Below are 19,028 nucleotides of genomic sequence, written 5' to 3' on the forward strand. Positions count from 1 at the left end.
AAATTGCTTCTCACTCAAAGTCCAGGGAATTGCTGAAAAAAAAATAATAAAATTCTCTGGGGTTTATTCATCTGCCAGACGTTCTTCAGAAAACGACCCTTATTAAAGAATAAACCGGGTTCCCTTCTGAAAAACGTGTTTTCATAAAAATTCTCACACCTCAGTCGCCGCCCCCCACTCTGTGTCCGCCTCTGAACTCCGGCGTCCCGTGGCCGGCCCAGCTCTCAGGCGCCCGCACCTGCCGGCCTCACGTCCACGGGAACAACGCAGGGGCCTCGGGTGCCGGGGGGCCGCCCATGTGGGCACAGGGGCTGGCCTTCACGGCGGGGGGGGGGGGATGTCCCGGCAGCCCACACAGACTACTAAGTAAAATTAAACGGCAAACGCCACTAGAAAGCCCAGTAAAATAAACTTCAAGAAGCAAAGCCTGTGACCGGTGCTGACACGGGAATACTGCTCACATGGCGAAAGGGCACAACAGAGGAACAATGGGGCAGGGCCTCCCTGACAGCAGACGCGGCCGAGACCGCAGGGACACGGCCGAGCCAACCAGGGCAAGAGCCACCGGCAGCCGGGGGCAAAGGCCACGTCCCCCTCGGGGATCCCGCCCACAGAGTGGCACGGCCTTCGCGCACCTGCGTGTCTGTCCGCCAGGAGCACGCTGGTCGTGGTTCTAGAGAGAAAGTTGTCGTCTTTCTCAGTCAGAGGCGAAAAGCCCCATCAACGATGAGGCCACTGGGCTTCCCTGGGACGAGCATGAGGCTCCGGCTGCTGCCGAAACAAACTCTGAGGCCGTGGACGGCTCGTGTCGGCCTGCTCAGGTCGGGGGGCTCGGAGGCCCCCGGAGAGCCGAGCAGAGCGGAGAACCACTGTCCTGCGGAGTCCTGACGAGGCTGGTCATTCCTGCAGCCGTGACACTGCACTGAAGTCCGCCCCCTACCTGTCCCTCGGGAGGGCAGGCCTTTGGGCGGCCCGGAATGCGCGGGCTGGCCACCAAGCCCTGCTGGTGACGCAGGATTCGCAGCCCCCGCTCCTCAGATGTGACCTTTGCCACGCGATTTCACGAAAATTACATGAGCAGCCACAGCACCAGGGAGACACCTAAATGCCGTGACTCCAGTGGGTGACACCCAAGGACGGAGCGCCTGGCTGAGGCCCTCCCTGCCCGACGAGGGCAGACCCGGCCCGTGGGTTTCAGAGAGGCCGGCGGGCGTCGGGTCGGGAGGTGGGACCTGCGGCAGACGTTCTGTTCGGTGCTCTGCCCCACCCAGAGACGGCTTCGCTGTTCCCGTTTCCACGTGAGAACTCGGGTCCTTCGAAGCAGAACCACCCAGCCCTCGGCCCGGGCACCCGCTGCTGCTGAAGCCGGACCCAAACTGGCGCCCGCTGGCTGCACGGGTGGAGATGGGAGGCTCCTGAGGGCAGGGCGTCAGGGTGACCCGGCCTGCACCTGGGTGCCCGTGGCCACATCTGACAGAGAATGCCTCAGTTTCCCCGTCAGACGCGGGGCGTCGTCGGGGTCACAGAGCCCCGAGAACTGCCCTTGACCAGCTGTGTCCCCCCGCTCCCTGCCCCGGCACCTCCTCTGCAGTCGACGCAGACGCACTGGCTGCACTCACTGCCACGGGGCCTGCTGTCCGGGGGCGGGTGCCCCCCGGGACTGGACGGCCGCTGCCCGCGCTGCGACCTGGCACCCGTATTTTTTCCCGACCCACCTGGCCGTGGGCGGGGCTGTGAAGGTCCTGAGTTGTACTGCCCGTCCTAGTGACCCGTTCCAACTGGCAGTAAATTCCGGCTGTGAAAAGCATCGTTCTACCCTGTCCTGCATCCGGATGGAGTCTTTAAGATTCCATTTCATAAAAGTGAGTGACTTTCAGGCCCTGGCTGGCATAGCTCAGTGGATGGAGCACGGGCTGCGAACCAGGCATCGCAGGTTCGATTCCCAGCCAGGACACATGCAGGCCACGGCCCCCAGCAACCGCACATGATGTTTCTATCTCTCTACCTCCCTTCCTTCCCTCTCTAAAAATAAATAAATAAAATCTTAAAAAAAAAGTGAGTGACTTTCTTCACGAAGAAACGAGAAGGTCCTATGCCACCCCCCTCTCAGATCTGCCTCGAACTCGAGGGGGTGGGGGCGGGGGCAGGGGGGGCACCAGGGCCACCGCTGAGGAAAATGCTCTGGGAGCACTCGCTGCCCAGCCTGGTCTACAGAGGCCTCCGCGTCCTGCTCCTCGGCACCCAGTGGCGGGAAAGGCATGTGTTGTCCCTGCCCCCACGCACGGCTCCTCCCCCACAGGCCCTGCATCTGGGACGAGACCCCGCCTGCAGGAACAGCACCAGCCAATTACTGCCCCATTTACTGCTTCATTTCAGGACTCGGGTTTGTGACAAATGCTTAAACGTCCGGTACCGCAGAAGACACATTGTAGCAGACGCCTCCAGCGAGGGGCGGCCCGCTGAGGATTCCCAGGGAGACCCACCTGGGCCCCAGGACCCGTCTCAAAGACCACTGCCGTTTGGTGGGAGTCGGCTCTGGGCCACACGCCTTTTTTCTTTTTTAAAATTTTATTTACTTATTTTTAGAGAGGGAAGGGAGAGAGAGAGAGAGAGAAACATCCATGTGCAGTTGCTGGGGGCCGTGGCCTACAACCCAGGCATGTGCCCTGACTGGGAATCGAACCTGCGACACTTTGGTTCGCAGCCCGCGCTCCATCCACTGACCTACGCCAGCCAGGGCAGCCACTCGCCTTTTCAGTCACAGCCACAGCTGCCTGGGGGGCAGCCCCGCCCCCGCCCCCGAGCCGTGAGAGGTCACTGTGTCCCAGGGGCAGGCGAGTGCAACTGGCAGGGCCGCCCGAGGCCGGTGTCCAGACGCACCGACCCTGACCTGGGCCGGGGCAGCTCAGACACCGGGACGGCTGAGGTTGGGGGAACGTCTCAGGCAGGCGATTCCGCCCTTCACCTGAGCGAGGGGCGTCATGACAGTCTCCCAAAGCCACTGAGGCTGAGCCAGCAGAATGGGGCGCGCACAGAACACGACCTTCAAGTCCCTTGTCGCAGCCTCTCCCCTGCGTGGGCAGGCGAGCCGCAGTGAGCAGCTGGGACTCGAGTCCCGAAAGCCGACCCCCGCCCCCCGGCCCGAAGCACAAAAACACACAACAGCGACTCTGCGGCTCGCAGCAGCAGCCGAGTGCTCGCCCGTGTCGGCCCCTCTCCCGGGCGCTCCCCAGCGCTGCCGTCTCTCGGGGCTTTAACCAGTGTCGTGCAACATCGTGCGACCCCCACAGCCGAGAGCACTTCCCATCCGGCCCGGCACCGAGACTGAACCTCACTCAGGGACAAACATCAGCGTGAGGGGCTGTTTCCTTGTTCCAAATCCTCATGAGCCCCCAAGAGGCCTTCCGAAGCGTCCCAACAGCCAGAAGACGGAACTGAACCGGCTGCCCCTCCCCCCACACACGCAGGTCACGACCGCACTGGGCCCTAAAGTCGACCCACAGGGTGACACTTCAGAAAGCCACAGCAAACACAGGAGGGTGCTGCCGGCCACCGAGGATGGCTGGTCACGTCTCAGCCACAGTGCACACACGTGTTCTGGCACTGGGGCCTGTGAACACGTCCTCGGGGTGAGGGGCGGGCGGGCAGGAGGGCCCTGCAGTCACAGGGCATCCCCTCCGTCTCGGCCCCACAGCAGTGCCGCGGCAGCAGCAGAGGCGGTCAGGCCTCGCCCTCCGGCACTTGACTCTGCGCCTCTCGAGGAGAAGTGCCCACCTCAAGTGCCTGCCGGGGCCCAGGCTGCCCGCTGAGTGCTCAGGGCGGGCCAACCCCCTCTGGGAGCCTCTCGTCCGCTAATCCCCTCAGCACCCAGGAGACCGGCCGCCCCGGGACAGAAGTGCCTCTTGGCCGAGCTGTGAAAGCGCCTGAGGCGGAGCCCAGCACTCGACCTGGCTGAGGAGGCCGCTGCGGGGGGCGGGGAGGGGGGGTGCTGCGCCGACGCCCCACACGTCCCTGAAGTCGGGCGCGGTCCGCAAGTCCCGCCCAGCAGGCACATCCACTCCTGCAGCGGAGCCAGAGGCCGCAGCCAACGCTGACTCAACCCAGAGACACGAAGGTGATATTTTTACCCGAACCCACATCTCCCCTCGTCTCACCCCTTCCCGAGCCCGGCCACCAGCTCCACAACCAGGGCGCCCAGGACGCAGCCCCACTGCCCCGCGAGGTCGGACGCGGACGGTCCGCGCCTCCCGGGGTGGGGGGGCCACTCCCCTGAAAGGCTGCTGCGTCTGCGTCGGGTGCGGAGCCCTCCACCCCGTCCTTCCTGCAGCTCAGCCCCGGGGCCATGGAGCTCGGGGGACGGCCTCAGCCAGAAACAGCGAACACGCGTGCTCACCCTTCTCTCGTCCCCCTCGTGGGAGGAGGGATGCCAACAAAAACACGAGTGCGAGAAACGCCAGAGCGTTTACGGCCCGGGTTTCTGTGGGACTTCTAGGAGTTCTGTGGGACCACGCAAAACAGAAGGTGTCTGCTCACCAGGGGAACCACTGACAAGATGAAAGTTTGACCCGCTTAATGGGAGACCATACATACTGATGAGGGACTGATACCCAAAATTTATAAAGAACTCATACAACTCAACACCAGAAAAAGAAACAATTTAGTTAAAAAAACAGGCAAAGGCTCTGGACAGACACTTCTCCAAAGAGGACACACAGATGCCGAACAGACATATGAAAAGACGCTCAATGTCACCAATCGTCAGAGAGACGCAAATGAAAGCCACGGTAAGATACCACCTCACACCTGTCAGAAGGGCTGACATCAACGTATCAACAAACAAATGCTGGCGAGGATGTGGAGAAAGGGGAAGGCTTTCGCGCCGTTGGTGGGAGTGCAGGCTGGTGCGGCCGCAGTGGGAAGCAGGACGGAGTCTCCCTGAAGCTAAAGACGGAGATGCCTCGTGACCCAGCGACTCCACGTCCGGACACGGAGCCGCAGAAACCAGAAACGCTGGTCTGAAACGATGCAGCGTGATTCACAGCTGCCACGACGTGGGAGCAGCCCCAATGCCCGTCCGCAGGTGAGTGGACAGAAGAGCCGTGGTGCCTCTGCCCAGTGGAACAGTGCGCAGCGGCGGGAAAGAAGGAAGCCTGACCGTCCGTGACAGCGTGGACGGGCCTGGAGGACAACACGGCACTCGGTGAAGGAGGCCAGTCAGAGAGAGACCCATGCCCTGTGACTTCACGTTTCAGTGGAATCTGAGGAACAGCAAACAGAAGAGAGACAGACCTACGGACACAGAGGACAGACTCCCGGGGGGAGGGGTGGGGGCCGGGTGAACAGGGTGCAGGGACCGAGCAGGACCGAGTGGCGGCTGCAGCACAGGCACGGGGCCCTGGCGTCCGGCACGGGGAGCGCAGTGGACAGTGTTGGGGTAACTGCGTGCGGTGCCCGGCGGGCGCTGGGCACGCCGACTGGTGACCGCTCCCTGAGTTATGCGCCGTCTGACCACTGCGTCGCACGCCCACAACCAGTGCAGAATGGTGCCGGGAGTCGCGAGCCGCTGGTGGCGGACGGACGGACAGCGAGCAGTGAGCAGGCACGGCGTTCTCCCTGAGGGGCTCACAGGCTGACTCGGGAGACACTGTGTGCGAGAACAGCTCCGGGCCCAGACCCGTGCTGCCCACGGCCCCAGAGGAGCCGGGGCCGCTGGGGAGGCCTTCGCTGCAGGACCCCGCCCCCACTGCGTCCCCTCGTGCCTCGAAGGCTGCCTGCAGGGCCCCTACCCAGGCCGCCGGTGACCAGCTCGGGAGGCTCCGATGCAGGACAGCGCTGCCCCCGCGGTGCCGGTCTGGGGACCTCCCCAGGAGAAGCGGGGGGACGTTCACGGAAAACCGCACACCCACGAGCAGAGGCGGTGCCGCCCCGGCCGGGCCCACAGACCCTGCACGCGGGATCCGGGTGAGGACGCGGAAGCAGCTGACGGGCTGGCGGGCTGCGGACCGCGCGCCCGCACACAGCCCTGGGGTCCCCGCCCCGCCGCCCGGCCTCCACCGCCCGAGCTCGAAGGGCCATCCCCCTGTGTCCACGACGGGCCTCGGGCTGGTCAAATCCAGGTCTGCCCCGTAACCCAGCAGTCGCCCCCCGACGAGCGCGTGCTGACGGCCAGAAGCACTGACAGGGCCGTGCGGTCTGAGCGTCGTCGGGGTGAAGCACGGCAGGGAGAGGAGAGGAGCAGCGGGGTGCGGGGGGGGGGGGGGTGCGGGGGGAGGGGGGGAGGGGGCGGGGCAGGAGGACCCAACGGACCCCTCAGTTCCAATGCCATCTTTTCTTTTCACAGGAACAGCCGCGCCCCGCAGAGGCGACCCTACAATTTGCACACCCCGCAGGGACTCCAGCTTCATCTGGAGGTGGGGCGGGCGACGGAGAAGGAAGTCTCAGCAGACTGACGGAAATAACACGGTGAGCACGGCTGACCAGTCCGAAAATGCAGCCGATAGGAAACAACGGTCACCTGCCCGACCGCGACGGGGCCGAGCTGCACTCGCCGGGAGGGTCTGAGCTGCTCCGTCCCCCGGGAGGATGGCGGTGACCCTGCCGGGGAGGCCACAGCCTGGCCCTCCACGGGGCTCCCACGGGGCTCCCACGGGGCTCTCCCCGTGTGTACGAGGGGCACACACGGGACCCAAACCACAGCGATGCAGAGACTCGCGCTCCAGAGCGACGCGGGGAGAACGCTGAGCCCCTGTCGCACTCACAACCCAGCGCCCCACAGTGACTCACTGGTCAGAGCTCAGCGTGGACACCAAGCACCAGCCCCCAAAGCACGGGCTGAAATCACCCGCCTTCACCCTTCTCGCTCTGCTCCGCTGCGCCCACCGGCTGGTCACTCGTGTTGCCAGGACGCACGCCTGTCCCGCCGCCGGGGAGCTGGCGGGTTTGCTCTCTCTCATGAGGGCAGGACACGAGGCGCTCAGAGTGACAGCCTGGAGAGCCACACAGAAAGAACCGAAGTCCTGGAGAGGAGTGACATTTCTGGGGAAGTAGAGAGGGTTTGAAAATCAGCGCAGGAATATCTGAGTCCTACCCGAGACAAAGGTCTCCGAAAGCCCGCTGGTGTGGGGAGGCCCCCGTCCGCGGGTCTGGGGCCCACAGGCAGCTACGCAGGGACACAAACCCTCAGAGTGAGCCCAGGCCGCCCGCACCCTTGAGAGAGCACGCTTCGGTCCGAGTGGTGGGCAGGTGCACGCACACGCCAGTGCCCGGGTCCGGACAATTCAGTTTCCTTCCTCAGCGCGGGCGTCTGAAGGAAAAACGGAGACAGCCGCTCTGCATTGTTCTCACTGTTCTAAGCTTAGGAATTCAAGTTCACACTTTCTGCTGGTGGCGTCAGCAGAGGAAAGGTCGGGAGACGGCTGGTAAGGAATTTCTGATTTCGCATCAACGTTAACACTCACACTGTCTTTAGTGTCACATTGACTCTGTGGGGACATCCGCCTGCGTCAGCCTGACACTGTTCCCACTGGGTCAGCACAGAACACAAAGCTCAAACCTGCTGGCAGAAAGGTGACAGTCAGAGGTGAAATCAGCCCTGACCTGTGTGACCCAGAGGTCGGGCGTTGTCCCACAAAGCGAAAAGGTCGCCAGTTCGGTTCTGGGTCAGGGCACAGGCCCGGTCCCCGCTGGGGTGCATGTGAGAGGCAGCCAATTGATGTTCCTCTCCTGCCTTCCCCTCTCCCTAAGAATGGATGAGTAAAATTAAAAGGAAAAAGGTGAAGTCCATCTCTGTTTCAGATGCCTGGCCCCACTGTCTGGTGCCTCCCAGGTGCGTCTGCAGCCAGAGGCCTCTGCTCAGACTCTCTGAGTGTCCCCTCCAGAGGGGCCCTCCCAGAGTCCCCTGGGGCCCCCGCTTCCTGACACCCTGCTCTAATCAAGCAAGCTGGCGGAGTAATTATTTCCTGGGAGATGTCTGAAAATGCCACGCCAGGTAACAGCACACTCCAAACAGAAGGGAGAGGAGGAACCGCCTGGAACTCCTGTTGCTAAAACAGTCCCACAGGAAGAGTGGATCCAAGCCACCAAGATGGCAGAGGGCAGGTGACCGACAATAAAACCTCCCAAATCTGCTGGCAAAGCCTCGGCTGCCGGAGCAGAGAGCACACCTGCCAGCAGACACCCACGTGCAAGGTGAGCGTGCCAGCCGCAGCCGGCACGGCCCTGGCCCTGCTTGAGACACAAAGCCCGGGAGAGAGGAAGGTGGCGGCTTTCTCTGTTCAGTGTGAGAGACCCAGCGTGGAGCTCCAAAACCGGGACGCTCAGTTTTCTTACGACACCTTCCCGTTTGCCTAAAAGAAAAAAAAAAATAAGGCAAAGCCAGGGCCTCCTCACTCACTGCTCCCCTGTGGCAGCCACTTCACCCCCTCACTTCCAAATAAAGCGACTCTCTCCTGGATCCCCTGCTCCCCTGAAGGGGGGGATGGCGGGGGGACGCAGCTATTTAAAGCCGCTGCTATTCCTGGGTGGGCAGCTGCGGGCTCCACCTGTCTTCTGTCCCAGTGTCCGATGTCCCGAGTGCCCGGGACACACTGTCACCTGCCTCTCGTGCTCTTATGTCTGACCTCCTGCAGTCTGACCCTCAGAAGCTGCCTGTGTGACCTGCAAATCTATTTCCAAGTCAGGCCACAGATATGTACGGGGGGGGGGGTCCCCCGCCCCAGGCGGGAGGCTGTGTCCCGGGAACAGGGCAAACCCGCAGCCAGGTCGCTGTGGCCCTGCTCAGGAGTGTCCACGGAGCAGCACCCGCCTGGGCCGACCCAAGGGCCTGCAGACCTCACGGGGACACGTGGTCCCCACGGGACACATGGTCCCGGCGGGCCCCCGGGTGTGGATTCAGGGGCTGGGTCATATTCAGGCGGCCGAGCTGGCAACAGGCTGGACGGGCCAGCAGCTGAGGGAGACGTGAGCTCAATGCCCGGAAAGACGTCCGCTGTCAGCGCGGAGGTGCGGCTCCATCTCCACAGCAGACCCGCCCACACTGCCGGCCACCGCCCCTCAGGGAGCCGGGGAGGCAGCTTGGGGGCGGGCCAGGAGCCCGGAGAAGCAGAGTAACAGCAGAACTGCAGCCTGCGCGCACGGGGTGAGGACAGAGGCCTCTTGCGAACAGGGACTGGGACCGCTCGCCTCTGCAGGTGCCGCCCTGGGCTGCCCGGCGCTCCGGGGACCCGTCCAGCCTTGGGCGCGTGGGCGTCTACGCTGGCTGTCCTGGCCCGCCGGGGCGCGCGCCACAAACAGCTAACACCGCAGGGCACAGCAGCACGGTTTCCCAAAACTTCACAAAAACACAGGAAGCTTCATCAAGGACGGACCCCTGATTTCTGGCCCGTGACACCGATATTGACCGTTGTGCCTTTGCCGATGGACTCAATCCGCTGCAGAGGAGACTCATCCCAGAAAGCTCCTCCGTTCTCACGCGATCGCACTGCCCCGCCGCACGGCAGGCCCTGCGGCTAGGGGGCGGGGCGGGGCCAGGCCAGGAGCCCTGGGGGCCGGGGTGGGGCAGGGCGGGGCCAGGAGCGCTGGGGGCGGGGCCAGTAGCCCTGGGGGCGGGGCGGGGCGCGATGGGCGGGGCCGCGAGCACTGGGGGGCGGGGCGGGCCACGAGCACTGGGGGTGGGGCGGGGCCAGGAGCTCGGGCACCGGGTTTGGGCCTCTGGGTGACGCGTCCGAAGCTGGTGACAAGCTGAGCAAGTCGGAGTATCGGGGACAGAGCCCACCTGGGCCCACACGCCCGCACGACCACACCGTAAATGAACTCCATCCACGCCGTGCGGGACGTGCAGACGGGCGGTCGGGGTCAGTCCACAGCACCGGCACACTCGGTAACTGCCGCCTGGACCAGGAACCGGGCGGAACCCACGCTGTGACCCGTCCCCACCCTGACGTCTAACCCACGGGGGCGACTCCTCTCAAACCAAGCGCCCGAGGGGCTCGGGGCCGGTCCTCCAGGGGCAGAACCCAGCGGAAACGCACCGACTCCAGCTTTCTCCGCGTTCGTTTCACTGGCGTCTTTGTTTGCAGCCGTGGACGTGACTGTCGGGCACAACCACGACACAGCGTCCCCTTGACTCTGGTTAAAGGGCAGCGCGCTGCCGTAAGGGCAACGTCCACACCTGACCAAGCGGGAGGCGCCTGGCCTGAGAAACGCTCGGGGAAGCTTGCCGATGGGTGTGAAGTGCTCGCCCCCGCCCCCACCCCAGCCGGTCGGTGGCGGAGCGCCACCCCCGCCGCGCGGTCGCGACACCCCCTGCGGTGGTGGTTGTTATCGCCCGTCTGGCCGGCCTTCCTCCCACGGCCTGCTGACAAGGACGGGAACACACGGGTTCCCCGTTCCCTGAAGTCCTTACGGCCGCACGTTTCAGGGACGGTTTAGAACTGGGGTCCGTCGCCGCAAAGGCCAGAAACAGCCCCTGCTGAGTGCCTTTCAGGTTCCAGTCACGGGGAGAAACCACACGCGCTCACACAGACGTGGCTTTCGAACCAACCGAAGGGGAAGGGAAAACCCCGAGCCTCCTTCTCTGGGGTCCGACCTCCCTGTACCGGGGGGCGCGGGGGGGGGCGCTGTGCAGTCCAGCGACTTCAGCCGGCGGGACGGTGGTGAGACGCGCTCAACGTGTCAACCACAAGGACCCAGACTCCCCGCGATCGGGCTGCACGCGGAGCCGCGTCCCGGGTCGCACGGCCCCCACCCCGCACTTCACTTCACAGGGGGCTCTCATCTCACCGAGAGGAACAAGGGGTCCTGACGCCGCATTCAGAGCAGCCGGGCACTTCCGGACTGGTCCCGGGTCTCGGTCCCCAGAGACGCGCTCACACGCACTCGAGCCCGCCCTCCCACACACACACAGACGCGCACGCGGTTTTTCACTCGTTCTTAAGCAACCAAAAAGCCTCGCTTGTCCAGACGCGGAGGCCACGCTGTCGCTGGGAGGCGCAGTCCAACGCCAACACCAGGCTGAGGCCGCGCTTCCCTGCGAGGGCCTCTGCCGGCCGCCTTGGCGCTGGCGTCCTGCCCGGCGCGCTCTGCAGCTGCCTGCACCGCGGGGACCCGATGCCGACGCACAACCCGTCGCTTCGGCCCCGTTGCCGTGGAGGACAGGCCCTGTGGGCCTGTCCCGGGGGCCCCCGGAGGGGTCAAGGTCGCAGGCAGACCGTCGATGGCGGGGGGAGGGGCGGGGTTGGGGACAGTCTCCCCGACTGCGGAGACGAGAACGTCCCGGGGGGTGGGGCGGTGGGGACGGGTGCGCACGGCGTGAGCGTACGTAAAGCAACGCCGGGCAGGCGCAGGCGAACGTGCTGGGGGGGTGCGGGGGTGTGAGTGCTGCGAGCGTCCCGCCGCAGTTGAACGCAGGCACCGGGAGTGCGGCTGTGCTTCGTGGCCCCGGAGCTCAGCCCCAGTCTGCTCACGGAGGGAAAAACCGAGTCTCGCACGGAGACACTGCTCAGGGTTGAGTGTCCCCAGCAGCCATGGAGTCCTGGGAGGCGAAGCGGTTGGTGGCCCCACGCTGGCCGTGCCCGAGCACTGACCGACGCACCGGGGCCGGTGCAGCTGCCTCCCGCGGCCTCTCCAGCCCGTCAGGGCGCATGCAGCTGCCGGCCGGGCGTGTGTCCACACACACTGCTCGTGAATAGTGCTGGTGACACGGAACACGCCCCTAAAACAATGACGCTCGTGCCGGGAACAGACTCGGGCGTAGACGTGTGAAGCCGAGCAGACGCGCTGGGCCCTATGGGACCGCCATGCTCGTCGGAGGAGGGACCGAGAGGGCCAGCGAGTCACAGATGACCCTTCTCCGCCGGGTCCTTTCCCGGCACTGCAATGTGGTCACCTCTGTCCAAGGAGAAGGTTGGTCAACCAAAAGTGGGCTGAACGTGTGAACGCCATCACCTGGGCCGGGAGCAAGTCCCGCCCCCTGCAAACAGACGCGGAGGGGTGTCACCGGCCCCCAGGTCCTACCCATGGAGCCAGGCTTGTTTTGGAACAACAGCCTCAGAAGACACATTCCCCCCAAGAACGAGGCAGGAGGTTCACCCAAGCGGTCTTGCCCCAGCAAATTCCAGCCAGCCTGTGAGCACAAAGAGACCCCAAATCACGGGCCCAAAGTGCCCCAAATTTAAGAAGCCCCCAAAAGTGAAAGGGTGGACAGTACTAACCGTGTCCTGGACACGAACCAAGTCTCCTCTTCATACCTAGGTGACTGCAGCCACCACCCCCGGCACTGTCTCCTGGGAGACCCGCCGTCTCCGTCCCTGAGGACGAGCCACCAGCAGCCACGCCTCCCCTGGGGACGCGTCCGAAGGAGACGACCTGCGAGACCTTGTCCTCCTCACACTTGCTCTCTTACGGCCACAGCTGCCCTCGGCCCGAGCTGTGGCAACGGGCCAGGAGAGCACCCGGAGACACAGCTGCCTGCCGCAGGAACGCTCCCCAACACGGACGACACCCAGCCGTGGATGTCCGGTCCCCTGCTCGGCGGCCGGGCTGCTTGCGGGTTCAGCACAGCACCCTGGGCCCCACATGTCACCCCCCCCACCCCCCGAGAGCCCACCAACGCAGCTCACACATTTACCCCCCGACAGAGCAGCGGAAACAGTCAAAAACACCAGCAAAACGTCCCTCGGGCCCAAGGTTGCAACAAGAGCCCCGTGAGGAGGCGAGAGCGGTGCCTTCTCCCTCAGCCACACGGACGCCCCGCGGCACCGCGGCTCTTCCCGAGCGACCTCTCCACCTGCCGGCAGCGTAGGGGACAAGCCTGCCACACAGGGAGTCTGAAACAGCGAGTGAGGACCCGAAGCTGACGCGTTGGGGACGACGCATGAACACCCCAACACCAGCCTTCACCTGCAGGTCCCAGACAACCAGCCTGTGCAACCGGCAACAGGCAGTGAAGACAGACGCACCAGAGGCCAAGGCCCCTGGGGGTCCCCGCCTGTGCACCCGGACATCAGCCTGACTCCAGTGCCAACAGCGTGCCGGGGGACCGGCGTGAGCAGTCACCACGCGCCACGGGGCTGCCCGACACTCGGCCCCCGTGGGCGCCCCCCCGCAACCCCGCTCCAGCACGTCTCGGAGCCGGTGCAGGCGGGCGACGTGGGCCGCGGAACCGCTGGCCCGTGTCCACGTACCTCGATGATCCTGTCATGAATCTGCAGGCCGCCGTCCCTGGCCGCGGGCCCGCCGTCCACGACCCTGGAGACAAAGATGCCCTCGCTGGGGGGCCCGTCCTGGTTGTCCTGTGGGTCGGAAAGCACAGGCGTGAGTGCCAGGGGCCGCGGGGGCCCCACGGCGAAGACGGTGTGGAGTGGCCGAGACGTGAAGGCGTTTGTCCCCCAGTCTGTTCGCACGGCGAACGCCGCTCAGCCCACACCGAAGGGTGCACAGGGCCCTGCCACCCTACCCCGCGGCCTCCGCCCACGTCCGAGCGTCCTCCCGGCTCACGTCACAGTGTCGCCTTCCCGCACTGTGTCTGTCTCCTCCCCAAACTGTAAAAGCCGCAGGGGGCTTCAGGCAGCCGCACTGCCCACCTGACGCCCCAAGAGGCCGAGCGGCATCCGCCTCCCAGGTGTGGCCGCTGGAGACAGTGGGCAGAGGTCACACCTCCCTCCCATGTCCTGAGACGCCCCTGCCTGTGTCTACATGGGGTGAGCCCCATGCCCTGGGACCGCGGGGCAAAGGGCACGCCACACATCGATCGGTTTGGCGGAATCGCCCCCGGAGCCCGCCCAGCGGATCTCCGACTGGGCGTGTCCCGCATCCCCCCAGCTCGGGCGTTCCGGAACACTGGACAGCTCCCGGTGGTTCTAATAATGCTTCTCATCGATGTAGCAGCACTGAGTACTGAGCAGCTTTGCGACAGCTAATAACCCGGACCGGAAACAGGTGCTTTATTTTGTTCTGGTCCATACGGGAAAGGCCTCCCCAATCCAGTGGTTTCTGACCGCGTCTCCTCAGACCCCTGCAGGTCCCCCAGCGCTGGAAGAGGGTCCGGGACAGGAGGGCACTCGCCGCTTCCACTCCTGCCTTTTCACAAAACCACATGCTCAGACGAACAGGTAAAACTGTCCCCTCAGCTCCTTCATGACTGTCTTTCCAAGCGGCGCTGGGTGACCGTCCCGGGGCCCACACACGGAGTGCCGGTGAGTCACAGCAGGTTTGTGAGCTGAAGGCACAGCATGTGTCCCCCACCCCCCACCCCAGACAGAACCCCTGACGCTCGAGGACAGGACGTTCCACAGACATGCCCAGGTCCAGCGGGAGTCATGCCTGTGAGGCAAGGGCCCAAAGTCACAGCCTAAAATGGGCATCAGCAGTTTCCCCAGCTCCGACCCCCGTGGCAGGGGCAGGTCTCCAACTGCCACTGGACTCCATCAGACTCTCCCAAGAGGGCCGGGTCAGCGTGCCGGATCGCTCGGCCGGGTCAGCTGTCCTGCCCCCTGTGCGGCCGGCTGCACAGCCCCACCTCACCGCTGCCTCACTGGGGCCCCTACTCCTCCCTACGTGGGGTCTCGGGTGAACGCCACAGCTGGGCCACGGCCCCTTGTCCGGAGCACACGCCCGGGACCAGGTGCGTCGTGAGCTCAGGGTCACCTCGAGGGGCACGTGCTCTTTCTTCTCACTTCACAAACAAAAGCGCTGGCACAGAGAGGTTAAGCAACGTCCCCAAGATCACACAGGTCAACCACAGCAGGGGCAGCTGCAACCCGAGGACAGGCTGTTCTGTGAGACTCACTCTGACGGCGATTCCGTCTCCCACCGAGCAGAGGCCCAAAATAGCCCCGAGTCCAGAGGACCAGCATTCCTCGCGGTGGGGTGGAATGTTCCGCCAGGGAAGCTGGAAGGTCTCCGGGGACCGCAGAGGATTCACGGACAAGCCCCGGCTCCCCAGGGCTGACGTCAGCCTTCCGAGGGAAAGAGGCCTGTGTCTGCGCGGACCTCACGGCCGTGCGCTCCTTGGCTGGGAGAACAGGGAGACGGGGACGGGGTTTTGGCTGCGGTTCCTGTCGCAGGAACTTCGTCCAGCACAAGTCAGTCTCTCCGGGAGCACCGGGAAGCTCAAGCAGAAACCAGCGAGGACGGCAGAGAGCTCGACTTGGGTGACGTCGAGACCGTGGGGGGAGCACACGGGGAAAAACCGCAGAACGCCACCCCACCACGGGGCAGCCCGGTCCGTCTCCTCGGGGCCCCTCCCGGGCCTGGGTCCGGCGCCGCTCCTCGCACGTCCGAAGCCGGCTGCTCGTCGAAGGGAGCCCAGCCGGCCCGGGGGGGGCTGTGCTCTGCTGGCTTCAGAACGTGCGGGGCGCCTGACAGCGCTGGCCGGCCGCCGGACGGGGGCGGAGGGGACGGGCGTGACGCCCCCACTGGCCGCCGCCCCTCTGGGGCTCCTCGGACGAGCGGGGAAGCGCTGGCTTTGCTCAGCACGCTCCGCACGGGATGCAGAGCCTGCGTCAGAGCCCGGCGTCTCACGGGTACTCCCGGGACACCGAGTCCCGGCCCCTGCACTGTGTCCTACCCGGGGCACCGGGCGCCACTGCCCGTCAGCTCCCCGAGGCCCCGCCTGGTTTCCAGGCGATGCCGCAGAACACACTTCGGTTCCGTCGTGCCTTCCCGCTCGTCGGCAGAAGTTTGAGAAAACTCCGCGGCCCATGGGTGCTCGTGGAACCCAATGCTCCTCCTGGGACGCTCGGGGGGGCTCCCGCAGACAGGCCCCAGTCACGGAGGACACGCGGGGACGCCGCCAACCCCGGCGGTGTGTCCCGAGGTCTCTCTTTGAGGGAGAAAGAGAACCACCGACCACACGCTCCTCGACGAGCCCGAGAAGGGACCCGAGACCCTGGCACTCCAGCGAGGCTGCCGGTGCTGCCACCGCCGGGGAGGCGCAGAGACGGCGCCGTCCACCTGCTCCCACGGAGGCGGCTTTCTGCCACCGCGGCGTGGCGGGCGGGTGTCTGCGCGTCACGTGATCCTCGGGCACCGGCCCCTCCTGCTGCCACACTTCTCGGGTGACGCGTGTTTGAGGGACGCGGGTTTACGGGGACCGGCGCGGAGCCCGTCCGCCGTCACCGGTTTGCCAGCAGCGCTGCTCCCTCCCTCCGCGTCTCCGCGGTGGCACACGTCGGTGCTTCTCGCGCCGTCTCAGACGTGGTCACGGTGAGCGTGCGTGTTACGCCGACCCGTGACCGGCCGACTCTGCTGTTTCCGTCGTCACTGACCGGGGCACCAGACGCCGTGCCCAGGAAAGACCGGGACCCTAACCGACCGGCAGCACGTGGCTTCTCACCGCTCTGCCCACACGGGGGCCTCGTTCGGGAGACGCCGCCGTCCTGGGCTTCTGACGCCGGAGAGCGGAGTCCGGGCCGCCTCACGGGGCCAGGGAGACAGGAGGGTGCACCGGGGCGGGGCCCGTGCCGCCGAGACCGTGGGCTGCAGCCAGTGCTCACACGCCACCTGCACACCCCGGGGCCCTCGGGGCTGATCCGTGAGTCCGTCTGTGCTCTGTGTACGGACGGAAAGGTCAGACGACCACACGCGTGTCCTCCTGTGGCTGCTGCTGCCGCTCGCCGACAGGCCCCCTGGTCCCCACATGCGGGCGGAGACAGGGCGGCTGGCGCTGTTTCTGAGCCTGAGACATGGCACCCACTCCGCAGCTGGGGGGCAGGAGCGGCTCTGACTTTCACGTCTCGTTCTGGGAAAAGCACGTTCCGTGAGGCTACCGCTGCCTCAGTGACTCCTCGGGCCCATCTGGGCAAGGTAAACAGAGAAGCTTCTGGAAGGATTCACGACCCTAGCTGCCACTAAGAACCCGCAGGACGCACGGGGAGAGGTCCAGACGGCAACAGCAGCAGGAGTCTGGACGACCCCGATCCCGGCCCCCGCGGACGACCTCGGGGGCTCGCGGCCTCGGCGCAGCCCAGTGACGCACCCTGCGCACCCGGGATCTTCCCGGTGCCCCCCTTCCTGCCGCCTTCCTCACTCTGCGCCCCGTCTGACACGTGCGTGTCTGTGCTTCCTCCCGGACAGACGCCTCCCCGGATGCAGACCCTGGGATGCAGGGACGCAGGCCCCTGTGGCCCGCCCCCCCCCCCCCCCCGGCAGATGGCCCTGTTTGACACTCCCTCACTAAACGGCTTAGATCTCCCTTCCGGCTCCTCAGACGAGTTTCCTTCTACGCTGCGAGAGGAGGAACAGGAGGGAGGTGACGTGCACTCAGGTCGCCCACCTGGAGCTGGGACCCGGCCCCCTGCCTCCGCCCTCCCCGCGCCCCCCCCACCGGGGGCCTGGCACAGACTTGTCCTCTCAGTGACCCTGACGGACGGGCACTCGGCCCCTGCTCTCCGACGAGGGGCCAGGGCGAGCGGGGTCGGCCCAGAGCCGTGTGGGGGCAGAGGCCAAGCACCAACCCACAGGGTCGGCCTGGCCCCGCCAGCGGCCGAGCTCACCCGCCAGCCCACCAGGCCGGTCAGCTGGACGGCCCACGGGCAGACACCTCCCCGAGTCCGGCAGCCGCTGCATCCGCAGGGCGATGACGCCGCAGGAGGCCACCTGACTGCATCCCCCGGGGTGGGGACCAGACACAAACCACCAGGTCTCGGATCACAGGAGCCACAGGTGCGGCCCAGGCCCCACCCCACCCCCCGGCCACCCGCTTCCAGCCACAGCAGGGAAGGAACACCCACGCGGCAGCGAACATACCGCACACGGCCGCCCGCCGATGATGTTGAAGCCGAGGGAGCCGGCGTCGCGGTGCAAGACCAGGGTCAGGCTCTGGGTCTCGTCGCCCTGCGGGGAACGGAGAGGGAGGTCAGTTCGCTCGCGACGAGGAGGCAGGCGGCAGGGCCGCCCCTTCCCTCTAAGTGCGCTGGCGGGTGGGTGGGTCACCCAGGGTCAGTAAAACTCAGCACCGCTTGGAGCTGCTGGACCCGAGCGAGGACGCCCTGCCCTGGGTCAGGCCACAGACACTTCCGAGGCCTCGTGCCCTGGAGCGACTGACGTCCGGGCGCCTGGCGAGCCCCTCCCCTCCGGACTCTGGTCGGCCAGCGCGTCTCCCGCCACACGCCCGGGCAGGGGGCAGAGAACGCACCGGTCTGTCTGCTTCCCCACCCCGCCTCCTGTGGCACCCTGAATGGCTCAGACGTGACCCCCCCGGCCGTGTGAGCCCACTCTCGGCCCGTCCACAGTCACCTGTGCGGGGAGACGTCGGGGAAGGGCGGAGGAAGGTTGGGGCAGACCCGAGGGGAAACCGAGGACCCCCGCCTCCGCGGAAAGGGCGGGCACCACCCCGGTGACACTGTCGCGCCCACGGGACAAGCAGCAGGTGGGTCGGCATGAACCCTCCCAGTGCACAGGCCGTGCTGTCCCGGCAGCGCCCAGAGGCTGCGGGCGTCTGTCGGGGGTGGGGAAGCCAGGGCGGCCGGGCCGGGCCGCTGGGTCACACACTGACGACCACCAACAGGCCGACGCGTGTGCAAATGGCCACCTGACCGGCATGGTGGCGTCAACACCAGACTGGCTGGCACAGGGCCAGGCGGCTCCCGGGGGGCACAACCGCACAGGGACGGGGGCGAGGACAACTCACAACTGCACCACTCACGTTTCTCGTCTAAACACGGACTTTTCTAAATGCAGCATCTTTAAAAACGTGGAAGCCTTCATCACAAGCGTCCTTAGAAACACTGACCGCTCACCGCACACGAGGTTTCATGCTGGTGTCTCCTACTTCCCACCAAACTTCTGCCGCCTGCTCTTTGGGGAATAACTGCAGCGTCCGCAGGGCCTGAGCTCGGCTCCGACAGCGGGAAGGCCCCAGCCGCTGGCCCTGCGCTCCGGGGCGCAGAGGTGTTCATGCCAGCCCGGACACCTGTGGCCGCTGCGGCCCAGCACACACACAGTCCCCACCCCGACTCCCGACAGATACACACACACACACACACACACACACACACACAGGATGGATGTGCCGAATCATCTCCAAGTTC

General features: G+C 65.8%; 1 protein-coding gene across 2 annotated transcripts in view; it reads right to left on the reverse strand.

The window, feature by feature from the left end:
- The window catches only part of PDZRN3 (PDZ domain containing ring finger 3), a 132,161-nt gene that overhangs the window by 72,014 nt on the left and 41,119 nt on the right, over positions 1 to 19,028 (reverse strand). For both annotated transcript variants that reach the window (XM_045857073.1, XM_045857072.1), the window contains exons 2-3: positions 17,746 to 17,832; positions 13,182 to 13,289 (exon numbers count right to left, since the gene is read on the reverse strand). Coding sequence is in view for 1 of the 2 variants with exons in the window: in XM_045857072.1 (XP_045713028.1) it covers positions 13,182 to 13,289; positions 17,746 to 17,832 (195 nt within the window). In the remaining variant the exon portion in view is untranslated. The remainder of the gene's footprint in view (positions 1 to 13,181; positions 13,290 to 17,745; positions 17,833 to 19,028) is intronic.

This window comes from Phyllostomus hastatus, unplaced genomic scaffold (genome assembly GCF_019186645.2).
Source record: "Phyllostomus hastatus isolate PE091 unplaced genomic scaffold, TTU_PhHast_1.1 phas_scaffold_129, whole genome shotgun sequence".
Lineage (NCBI taxonomy): Eukaryota > Metazoa > Chordata > Mammalia > Chiroptera > Phyllostomidae > Phyllostomus > Phyllostomus hastatus.